At 33.9% G+C, this 12641-nt stretch overlaps 1 protein-coding gene and 1 long non-coding RNA gene across 3 annotated transcripts; both read right to left on the bottom strand.

The window, feature by feature from the left end:
* Positions 1–2340: 2340 nt before the first annotated feature.
* On the bottom strand, positions 2341–8732 carry LOC140021004 (uncharacterized). 2 transcript variants are annotated; one of them, XR_011824962.1, is made up of 4 exons: positions 3490–8732; positions 3162–3229; positions 2938–3071; positions 2341–2560 (listed from the first exon to the last, which is right to left on the bottom strand). It is a non-coding gene; the product is annotated as an uncharacterized lncRNA (long non-coding RNA). The 2 variants fall into 2 exon arrangements; XR_011824961.1 differs by lacking the exon at positions 3162–3229.
* A 2610-nt stretch (positions 8733–11342) lies between these two features.
* Positions 11343–12563, bottom strand: LOC113718114 (uncharacterized). The gene has a single exon (XM_027243034.1). It carries the CDS (start codon positions 12561–12563, stop codon positions 11343–11345), a length of 1221 nt encoding a protein of 406 aa, XP_027098835.1.
* Positions 12564–12641: the final 78 nt, after the last annotated feature.

Genomic DNA, 12641 nt, shown 5'->3' on the forward strand with positions numbered 1-12641 from the left:
GGGAAGGGATTATATTACCATCAAACGCGGGTGAAGGTTCTAGGGTGACTACCCCCCACCCAAAAAATGCATGCGTAGTATAAGTAAAAAGTAAAGAAACAATCCATTCATCACATACATGGTGTGCGAGTAGTATTTACAGATGTTGTAAATGCAAAAAACCCTAAAAAGAGAAAAAGAAAAAGGAAAAAGAAGAATGCAATCCTAAAACCTCCAAATGTGATATATAAATAGGTTAAAAAAAAGAAAAAAATTGACTAAATCAAATACTCGGACCCTCTAAGTTCTTCAGTGGAGTCGTCAAGCTATCGCGCCCCATTTTTTATGAAAAAATAAATTGTTTATAAAAATGAATTTTTGGATTTATTTTTGAGAGAAAATGAATTTTTGATTTTTAGAAAATAAATAAAGCAAATGGGCCTAAATGTGACTAAAAGTGCGACGGTTTTGACCCCCAAAATAATAGTTTAAAAAGTGTTTAAAGTGAAAAAATTAGGAGTCGTCACTTGGTATTGAGTTAAGATGTACCAAGTCACCTAAAATGAATTTTAAATAAAAAGTAGAGAAAACATTTGTTGAATAGGGGTTGTTTATTTTATTTGGATGCTTTGAGTGATTCAATTTCGTGTTTATTTTCATTTCATGTGATTATTTATTAATTAAAGTGATGTCTTGAACCTTTTTATTTGTTTTGGAGAGTAAATAAGAAAATCTTTCATCTCATTAGGTCACCAAGTCAAGGGAGGTATACCCTATCTTTTATTTTTTATTTTATTTGATCTTATGTGTTTTTATGTATTTTTATGTGTGTAATTGCATGATTTTTGAATGTTTTCTTTTATTTTCATTTATTTATTTCTTTGGTTATTTCATTTATTTTAATTGTGTGTATTTATTTCATTTTAATTTTTGATTATTTGAAAACCATTTAAATGCCAAAATTATAATAGTTAGGTATTTATTTTATTTCCCCTTTTAGATTGTAGTTAGGGTCCCCAAATGTAATAGTTAGGGTTTTATTTGCTTTATTTGCTTTATGAGTTTTGCATGCTTGAGTGTTATTCGCTTTTTTAGGGTCTTGCATCTAGATATCATGCTTATGTGTTATGTGTTTTATGTGATATTATGTGTTTACTTGCTTTTATTATATTTTCTATGATTAGTTTAGTTATAATTAATGTGTGACGTCACCACACTAGTCTAACACTAGTTGTGGCCCTTTTTTCGATTTATCACTAGTCCAACGCTAGTTGAGACCCTTTTTTTCCGATCTCACTAGTCCAACGCTAGCGAGAACTTATAGACATGGGTTAGTCCAACGCTAGACCCTTAGGGACCACCCATGCGTTAGATCATGATTGTGTGACCAAATCACTATATTTCACGCATATTTTCTACTTTTTAGGATTTTTCATTTTGTATGACATTTCCCTTATATGTACATCTCTTATCCCATATGTATATCGCTTATCCCATATTTTCATATATATATATATATATATATATATCTCTTATCCCCATGTGTGACATATAACATTAGACTTGCATTCCATTTAAGAAATAGAACTAGGTTAGTACATTTGCATGATTGGATAGGAGAAATACCCCTTGAATATGGAATATGTACGAGTGCAGCTTTTATAACCTGAAAATTGAAATCACGAATATTAGCTCCCCGCACCCATTATGATGCATTCCCTTAGGTCATGTAGATTTGTATATTATTATTATTTTCTCTCTTTTGAGTCTCATTTTTACAAAATTCGTGACCTCTTCAAAGAGTCACTCTTGGGCATCATAATTAATATGATTGGCACCAATTAACTTTTGAAGAGATATTCCGACCCCCCGATACCCTCCTAGATCTAGGTTTTGCATCCACATAATAACTTCCAAATGTGATAAATTTTTAGGTTAAAATAAGAAAATTTTTGATTAAATCATGCAACTATCTTTGGTTAGGTTGAAAGGGTGTTTTGGATTTTATCCTTACCTTCCCTTTTTTCAAATATGACTCCCGAACACTTTTATCTGATTTTCAAAAATTTGGAGTCGTTTAAAAGGGTTTTCTGTACTTTTTATTTATAATTCATTTTAGGTGACTTGGTACACTTTAATTTAATACCAAGTGGTGACTCCTAATTTTTTCACTTTAAACCCTTTTTAAACTATTATTTTGGGGGCCAAAACCATCCCACTTTTAGTCCCATTTAGGTCCATTTTGTGACAGCCCCACCTCACACTAAGGCGAACCAAAGGGTTCTGCGGACCGCCTGCCCAACTCTTACCGGGATTTACTCACTCACTGCAGTCTTCAAATAAATTACAAGACACAACTCAAATATACATCAAATTCACCAAGAATTACATATCATAAGTGAAGCGGAAACTAATTCCCAAGCGTGGAACGTACACATACATCTGATTCAAATCCAAACATCCATTTCAATTCCAAACAATCACACTAGCCCAACTATTACACGAAAACGCCAACTGTACTAGAGATAATCCAACCAGTCACACGAATAACGTAATACAAGCGCCTCCTTTGTCTCGAGCCCTGTGGAGGGGAAATAAAATATTTTTGGGGTGAGCTAGAAACTCAGCGAATAACCAGTAAAATTAGAAATCAAATATGTCATGAATCAGTAATCAAATGTACGTGTATTGCTCTTGTAAGCCAGTGAAATCATTGTATTTAAACATCCAATGCTCAAATAGGTCCAGTAACAGTGAAATAGGGATAGGGAGCCATTTGTGTTCCAAATAAACAGTAAACAGTGATAGAGACGTTGGTTATAAGCACAAGACTTCCAAGAACTCATTGAACCCAAATCATGTCATGAACTCACATGCAAGCACACATGATATGCAATCGAGTAAATAATGCAAGAAACAGTTCATAAGTAGCTTTGGAAATAGTTTGGGGTCACTCACCAACCACGGCTCAGGAACCATTCATCATATATCATTGCCTTGCTCAAGTCCAAGGCCTAGATCACAAACTCAAAACAATCAAACTCTCTCAAAGTTCGGACAGCACTTCCCCTTAATTTCTTCATTTTTCCAACCTACAAACATTCACCAAATCCATAACTATCAACCACAATAGCACATATACATCATAGGCTATTAAACACTCTTAATAAGGGTCATCATACCCCTTCAATCTTAACCAGTTAAGAGCTCAATAATCAACCAACTTCAAGGCCAAATTCGAAACCTTAATCTGGAATTTAATCCCACAAGCAGAAATTTTCCGTAAGCAATCGTAACTAGTACATATAAGTTTCATCTTATACCTAACCAAGTTATCATTCCAAAGCCAAACAACAATTATCATATAAAATTGGAAAATTTACCAATAAATCAGAAAGTTACCATAAACTCCTTCAACCCATGAAATCTTTCACAATACAACATATTCACCCACTACAAACCACTACTATATCATTATTAAAACAAAAGGAAACTTTTTTAGCAACTCACCTTATAAACTCAAGAAAGATAGCACCTTAAAGCTTCCTCTTCCAAAACAACTCCATCAACTTCTTCAAACTTCCATAGGGAGCCCTTGTATGGAGTAGTTTCCAAAACCATCAGTGAAATCCCAAGATTTGAACAAAGATTGAAACTAGAAAAAATGAAGAAATCTTTCTTGTTTTTCCTCTCTCAACAGCCGACCAAGCCAAGGAAAGAAATGAGGAAAAATCCTAGGCAAAACACGATAAGAAGGAAGAAAATCAGCTAGTCAAAGTTGATGGCTGACATGCCACGTCACAATCCGGCCGGAATCTGGCCGGATTCTAGGCCGGATTTAGGGTAGAAGAGAAATTAATTTTTTTTTCAAATGAGCCAACCAATCCGGCCAAGTATCCTGCCAGAAACTGGCCGGATATGCGGCCGAATTCTGCAAAAATTCTGGTCACCAGAAAATTTTTCCCTTTTCTTTTCTTTCGGGTGTCACACAATTACTTTATTTATTTTTTAAAAATAAAAATTTCATTTTCTCTCAAAAATAAATCCAAAAATTCATTTTTATAAACAATTTATTTTTTCATAAAAAATGGGGCGCGACAATATGCCTTGAGCATCCACTATCTATGAGCCATTTTGATTTCTTAACAATATTCACCAAATTCACCTATACAAAAATTCACAAGATAATATTTGGTACACTTTACTTTTTGGCTGAGAGTTAGCATTATACCTAACTATTCACATGCATTTCATGTCATTTCTCATATTCTTCCTTACATAGCAATTACTTTTCATATGACCAATTTGGCAACAAAAACTACACATAATCAGCGAGTTACTTGCATGGACATGTTTAACAAATCTAACTTGTCTTCTCTTATAGATGGTAAATTCGTTTGCACTAGAATTTAACATTTTCTCATGAGTGCCAAAAAGAGGTTTTAATTCATTCCTTTGAAAACAGTTTTGTTTCTTTTGTTGAAACAATTCATTTAGATCATCCATTCTTCTTTTCAAATCACCTTGTTCCTTTTTGAATAAATTACAAAGTTTTGTTTTTCTATCAAGGTCAAAAAGTAAAAGTCTCATTCTTTTTGAAGTAATCATTTTCAGCTTTCAACTTTTTGATTTGTTGAAAAAGATTTGCATTATCTTGAAACAAAAAAATAATTTTCGATTTTAGTTCCTTATTTCTAGCATAAGATTCTTTCAAACTGTCATGCAATCTTTCAATAAAAGATTCAATATCATCATTATCAGATTCATCATCATTAACAGGTTGAGAGTTGCAAGTAGTTATCTTATCATCACTAATGGCCATGAATGCTATTTGAGCATATTCTTCTTCCTCTTCAACATCACCATCTGAGTTGCAGTCATTTCATGTGATTTGAAAGTTGTTGAATTTAGGTTTTCGTTCAACTTTTTCTTCTTTCTTCTTCTTCATTGGGCACTCACTCATGTAGTGTCCAAGTTGATCGCATTCGCAGCATTTATCAGCTTATTTTTTATTGGTCTCTTACTTTCCTTTGTTTCTTGCATTGTTGAACTGATTTGGAAATGAGTTACTAGGTCCTCCTTTTCTGAATCTCCTTTTGTTGAGGATTCTTTTGAAATTTCTTGTGATGAGAGTAAGATTATTGTCATCAACTTCCACATTTTCTCCATCCAAAGAAGCCGAGTCATCTTCATCTTGAGGAGTTTTTAAAACAATGCTCCTTCTCATTTTTGCATCCTCTTCCTCTTGCACCTTAATCTTAAGTTTCAGCTCATAAGAGGTTAGAGAAGTAATGAAGCATTCAATAGGCATAGAGTTCAAATCTTTAGCATTTTCAATGGCAGTCATTTTACTTTCCCAATCCTTGGACAGGGCATTTAAAATTTTTCTGTTTTTCTCACCTAGGAAGTATTTCTTTTCCAGCACTTCTAAATTCTTAATGAGGTCATTGAATCTACAATACATCTTGTCAATATTTTCATGAGATTCCATTTTAAATGATTCATACTTGGTAACAGGAATCATCTTAATGTAACAGGAATCATCTCCAAAGCAAAAATTTTTTACGAAATTAACTAATAGGTCCTTAACATCACTATTAATGACTAGATTCCCCAAAACTTCAAAAACTTTTCAATGATGTTCCTAAACTATGGAATTTCTGCTTTCCAAAAAGTTGATAACCTTAAAGGCACTTCCTAGCGCAAAGAGATCATCCTAGTACTTCAAAATGGATTTCCAAATATAGCCCCTGGCATTATATTATTAGCAAAAGCACACTAAGCGAAAAAAGATTCATCCTAAAAGAATTCTACCATAGATCAAAGACACATATGCCCTGAATCTACAGCGTGGAATCAATGGAATCTTCATAGGGGACTTCTTTTCCATGTCAATCCCTTGTGACGATTTGCCAAATCCTGTAGGTACTGAAATGTACCATAATCACTTAAGGAAAAAAAAGTTTAGATTGTTGAAATGAAATTTAGATTGTTGAATCTTCACAGAAATATATGTTCGAGGGTTTATGTCGTGTTTTGTGTCAAATACAGTTAACAGCTTTCATATAGTAGTCATCTTCATATGAGTATAGATGGCAATATTAATATATACTCAAGTTGTCAAAGTCCAATATGAGAAGATATTAGAAATCCGAAACAGCTGGACTGAATGAAAGTCAAGGTTGCAAGCATATTATCTCGAGTTATTAGAGAAGCTCTCTAATACAAAACATGTGACAACATTTAAGTTACAACATTCCAGGATGAACAGATAAGAAAGATCTCTGAAATGAAATCCGCTTGGGTGTGTATTTTGTGTCAAGCAAACGTTTAGCAGCTCCATATATACTATTTATCTTCTTATGAGTGTGGTGCGTACTGCCCAAGTGATCAAAATCAAACATCAAAAGATATCAAGAAGTCATCACAGCTCAAATATACTATTTATTCTCTAGATAGTCTGTAGGTTCAAAAACAAAAATTGTACACCTTTAAATTCTCCCAAATTCTAGTATCCCCACTTTCCATCACTCCAGTCAGCTTAAGCTATCTTCTCTCTCTCTCTCCCCTAGCAAATTTTTACTGACAGGAGTCTGGAAAAAACAAACAGGATAGAAGCAACCAAAACCTGCCAGGTCTGACCCATTAGGTTAAAACAGAGATCCCCCTTAAGACACAAAAATTACAAATAGGTCCTTAACATCACAATTAATTAATTAACCACAATAAACTTTGAAATATTTTCAACTATGTTCTTTAGAGATTCTCTAATTCCCCTTAAGTTGATAACCTCGAAGACACTTTCTAGGTCCGACAGCTCACTAAAGTACTTCAAAACAAGGTCCTAGTATAGATTTCAGTTACTTCCCCAAACACTTTTATGTATAATGAATTCTTACCAAGTAATGTTGTCCATCCCAAAACAAATCTACCAAAGATCTCAACATCTCTATTCTATAACTACATTATGAAATCAAATCAATCTTCATATAGGACGTTTTTCACATGCCAACCCTTGTAACAGTGAGCCAAATCCCAGAAATACTAAAATATACCATAATCACTTAAGAAAGTCAATTTCTATCTTTTAAGTACCAAATCTGTATACCTCTCTAACTCAAAATTCTCTTTGTCAATATACGGCTGTCCATCTATGCAACCAAAATAAAGTTCAACCACATCTCGGGCCGGCCGCTCCCAAGTATGGATTATCTTTATTTTAGAATCCAACAGAGGGCATGATATCTTATTTCCAGAGATTTAAATAAAATCGTCCTAAATGTCATGTTTCAATAACCTGAGGATCAATCCAAGCTTTGACTATCTAAAAAGATGATACCAGTTTCTCATGCCCAGACCTACCTTACAGGACAAGTTAATCATTATTATAGCTCACTAATTCATTGAGAGCCTACAGTTGCAGCCATATTAAGTCTACTTATTATTTGCCTCAAAAAAAGTCTACTTGCTAAGACTGCTATATACAAGAAAGCATATCCGAGCACTTCATTTTTTGACATTCCATAAAAATATACAAGGATAAGAATATCTCTGAAATGTATACTCTCCCCTCTCTACTCATCTCTCTCTCAGACTCTGAAAATCATTCTCGCACTTAGATAACTACAAAAGAAGTCTAGAAAAGTTATAAGCATATACAAGCACTTAGTTTCCTACATAGATTCAAAACATACATGTTTAAGAAAGATCTATTCAACCTTCACGTTCCTTAAAACTCTCACTAGCTCTAACAAACATTAGAAACCAAAAAAGAGAAAAGCAAGAGTGAAGCAAATGAAAGCTGACAGGTTCAACCTAGGAAGTTGGACCAGAAATCTTCTCTAGAAGGTCCAAAATTAAGAATTACACGAATAGGTATCTGACATGATTACGAATGACCTAAACCTTGACAACCTCAATAGAATTTCAACTATGTTCTTTAAGTGTCCCACTATTGAACTTATATTCAGTAAAAACAGCTTAAGAAAGTGCTCTTAAACAAACAACAAATGCAGAGAGCACTCAATTTCAATGTATGCAACCTGATAGAACTATGAATTATTCAATCAATTTTCTCTTCCCCCCCCCAACACACACATCATCATATAACCAGATAGCAAAAGTACAAGAAACTGAACAATACCAGCCAAAAATTAACCAACAAAAGAAAAACAAAAAAAGTACCAAAAATAATAAATCGATCAGCAACTATAGAGACAAAAGCCTTCACAAAGGAAATTTCTCAAACACTTAGGCTGCAACACGACAAAGCCAACAAATATTCTAAAGAACCAGTGTATAGATTATCGACCAATAAAAAACAACAATTAGTAGAATCGTATCAAGAAACAGAGAACCAAAATTGGAAGAGAATAACGAAGAAAAATCAAAAGAATTGAGGAATAAAAGCAATAAATTAGTAAACGAAGATGGAAAAACTTATCTGATTACATCGCCCGAAATCTCCCTCACTTCTTCTTTTCCTCCTCCTCTTCCTCTTCCTCTTCGCCTTGTTGCTGGCGCCCTCAAATTCTCCTCTCTCACACTCTCAAAGCTTGAAAGTAAGAAAAAATGCCTAATTTAGTTCTCAGTGGTGATTTAAATAGCATGAGAATGGGCCCCGCAAACGGCTAGTTTTCCTGCTCAAGGCAGTGGGGCGCTTTCAAAGTTTCAACCCCTTCCTAAATGGGTTTTTGTTAGGGGTGGCAATGGGGCGGGAGATCCTTACCCAACCCCGTCCCGTTGTCAAATAACTCCCCTCGTTCCTCGCCTTTTGCCCCCCACCCCCCGCCTCGCTCCCGCCCCATTTTCCCCTCGGTCGTTTCGTGGGAAAAGAAATCAACTTATCATAAATATTCATTTACAATAATATGATTGTAAACAATGTTAAATAAGATTAAAAAATTGTTAAAATGGAAATAAAGTATAATAAGTCAAGTTATACTTAGTGCGGAGGAAGAGAACCGATCAAAATAAAAAAAGTTAGGAGCAAAACAGGTTGGAATTAGATCGCTTAGTCTTTTGGGGGAGGAGGGCGTTAGAAACAAATCAACAATAGTCCAAAAAATTTCTTCAATTGTTGCGGCGACCGTTGACACTGACTAGCGTTGTACTTGTAAGTAAGGGTGCAACTTTGAGAAATTTAGGATTATATTTTATATATATATATATATATTATTGTATGCGGGGGACGGGGTGGGGGATGGAGTGGGTATATGTTTCCCCACCCCCCCTCGCCCCGTTTTTACCCCCGTGGGCAACCGCTCCCATTGTCATCCTTAGCTTTTGTTACTAAATTTGACTTTCCGAATTATTATTTTGGGTTAATTACAGTTGATTTCCCAAGGTATACTTTTGTTCTCACGTTACCCCATAATATTTTTATTTTGTGTCATTTAACTCCTAAGAGACAAAGCTATCCGGTTTTTTTTTTATTATGCTAATTTTTTTTATTTGTCAATTAACGCGAATCCGTGGTTCAACTTTCAAAAGAATCTAATAAGCAAAAATCCATTAGAGGAAAACAATGAAAAGATTTCCAAATAATTGCACGTGAAAGTGATTGTGAAAAGTATGCAATTTATTTCAAATTGTCTAATTATAAGGATATAATATAAAACTCTTTTCCTTTAATTTCTTGGATTGAAAAATGGATGAAATTAATTAGAATGTAATTTACTGTTAATTGACTAATTACAAGAAATATATACATACATGTGTGTGTAATTACAAGATATATATATATATATATCTGTATATCTGTATGTGTGTGTGTGCATTGGTGTGTGTTGTGCAGTAATCATATTTTCACAAAAAGTTCTTTTATAATAATCATTTGTATATATAATATTTTTTATTATATATATATAATTTTTTACTATATATATATATATATATATAGTTTCTCTATGTTTGTAAATTAGAGAAAGGACATCTTAACATTTTTTAAAGGATGGATTATAACAAACAAAAGAGAAACAAATTGCCATATGTAAAAAAAAAAAAAAAAAAGTAGAGCATAAATTAAATTAAATTTCTATTATTTGACTAGTACAAATTTTAGAAAAGGAAAATAATAAATAAATGATATTTCTATTTGCTTAGAACTAAGAACTTGAAAAAAGAAAACTAATTTGAAAAAAATAACAAGAAAATATCAACATAATAGAGTGATAGTTTTGTTCTACAAGGGGTTAAGTGACACCAAAAAAAAATTAGGGGGATAAATATTTGAGGATTAGGGTACATCTTAGGAAGATAAATTATAATTCATTGCTCTTTTCTTTTAACATCGACACTTGTTAGAGTTTTCCTAAATAAATATTTTGTTTTTCATAAAATAAAGGATTATATTCCTTTTTTAGAAAATTACTTTTAGAATACTTTTGATAATTCAAATCAATTTTTTTAAGTATTGCCTAATGAATTACTAGTTGCTGACACACAACATACAACAAATTTATTTTTAAAATATTTTTCAGCAATTTGAAATGATATCTTTTAACAAGTGTCTAACGAACAATTCATGACTAACACACAACTTTACCCTAAGTACATACCCCACCACCAATTTAGACACTTTCCAATTTAACAATTTTCCCAAAAACTAGACTCGAGACCCATTTTAATGTGTCCATTTCATTCATCAGATAAATCCACTTAATTTTTTTTTTTTTTTTTTGCATCTTGAATTTTGTAGTCAGCTTTAACTCAATTTGCAAATCTAAATAACATCACAAACAAACAATTCGAGCATATTTATCTATCATAGGAGATTTTGGGAAAGTAAATGATGTTGTGGAGTGGGTGAGCTTCCTCATGTTTTAATCTTTTTGTACCAAAAGGTAAGAATTCAAAGAAATAATTGAACATGCACCAAAAAATATTCCCACATGTGGCTCAAGTAACTTATACAAGAACTAGCTCATGAAACCTTCACCAAAAATCATTTTGACTTGGTTTTTGGACATATTTCTCCCATGGCATATTGGCATTTGATCCAAATTCCACCAAAAATATGGTCCCTTTTTATTAATCCATCATGTTTCTGAGGTTACAAAATTCATTAAAAAATATAAAATAGGGACCGACAACTTTCGGACCAAACAGCTAGATTAATTACTTAAAGCAATACCTAGGAAAAAGGACATCCAAATAAGAAGAGCAAGGGTAGTAGTCTAGGTGATGCATGATATTCTCTGCCAGTGCTCTCATTCTTCCTGTTGACATATTTATACAGGATTGAACTGCAAGGAAAAACCCTAATTCAAAATTGGATTACATAATGGACATGGAATATTATTTGAAAATTTAAGATGCTCAACAAATCTATGCTTCCAAGTCCTACTATCAATCAAGGCAAATCAACTCCACCACTGGTGCACTGCTACCCCTTGATCTCTCAAGCTTCCATATAGTGCTAAACATTGCCAATAAGTCATCTTGCTTTTTCTTTGTTCAGCTTCATCATCTTGCCACTGGTTCTTGCACTCAAGAAACAACTCATCCACCAAGCACATTGTCTTCTCCTTCATCAGCTCCTCAACTAGTTGTGCTTCCGCCTTCATCACAACAAAGTCTTCTTCCTTCACATTATTCCGCAACCAATCCGGTAGTCCAGTCACCTGAGGAGCTATCATGCTTCTTCTAGAGGATTTATCTGAACGGAAAGATCTTACCTCCAATACATACATCTCAAAATGTTGCTTCCTGGTCGGATAGTTCTTCTTAAACCATTCCTGAACACCATTTTTCTCGTCAGAAATGAAAATTCTACGTTCATATGTTGCAAGAGAATCTTCTAACAAATCTGGAAGGAATCTGATCTTCCTCATTCCATTGTTGGATTTCAGCAGAGTCCGTCTTGGTGGCTCAAGCAAAGCATCTTCTAAGCCATTCAGCGCCGCTTTCCTTTCCTCTTGTATAATGCCACAACCTGTTGGCTTTCTTGTGGAATTAGCTAACACGTTGCTTAATCCTACTTTCCTCATTGCCACGATTGTTTTCTCAAATGAGCGTAAATACACAACTCGATAATTTGGTTGTTTTTTCAGCATAGTTGAAGGATTGCTGCTCAATTGTGTGATCACAATGCCTCCTTTCTTGAGAACGCGATCAACAGCCTTGATTTTGTTGAATCTAAAGCTTACGACAAAATCAAATGTCTCATCTTGAATTAAATTTTTGTCCTCCAAGTTGCTACTTGATTGAATTACCAAATTGTTGTCATTGTCTTTTAAGAACTCCAAATCTTTCGCCAGACCATCAATGCCATAGCCCAGAATTAGGCCTTTGTGGCCCCTCCTCAAAAGGCCTTCATCAACCAAATCATGAAAAAGGATGGCCAAACTCTTGAAACTAGCAAGATTGAAGTCCATATCGGAACCATAAATAGCATTTGAAGGACCTACTACAATAGAACCAATGTAAGGTAACGTGAGCAAAACAATCGCCAAAAGCAATGATTTTGACATGATCTGCAAAACCCTCGAATCTGACGCCTTGACGATCAAAAGGGTACCAACATTAGTCGATACCTTCACCTTCATTCCATTGTTGGCTCCATTCCCCTGAGCCGTATCCATTTTTAAAAGGGGAAATGGAAGCTCTTTTTGACTTCTGCAACTTTTCACCAAAAAAAAAAAAGCCTAAATCTTCCCTGG

The sequence above is a fragment of the Coffea arabica genome, chromosome 11e (assembly GCF_036785885.1).
Source record: "Coffea arabica cultivar ET-39 chromosome 11e, Coffea Arabica ET-39 HiFi, whole genome shotgun sequence".
NCBI lineage: Eukaryota > Viridiplantae > Streptophyta > Magnoliopsida > Gentianales > Rubiaceae > Coffea > Coffea arabica.

Excerpts from the sequence above, each read along its gene's own strand:
- LOC113718114 (XM_027243034.1), bottom strand. The coding sequence starts at position 12,563 with ATGGATACGGCTCAGGGGAATGGAGCCAACAATGGAATGAAGGTGAAG.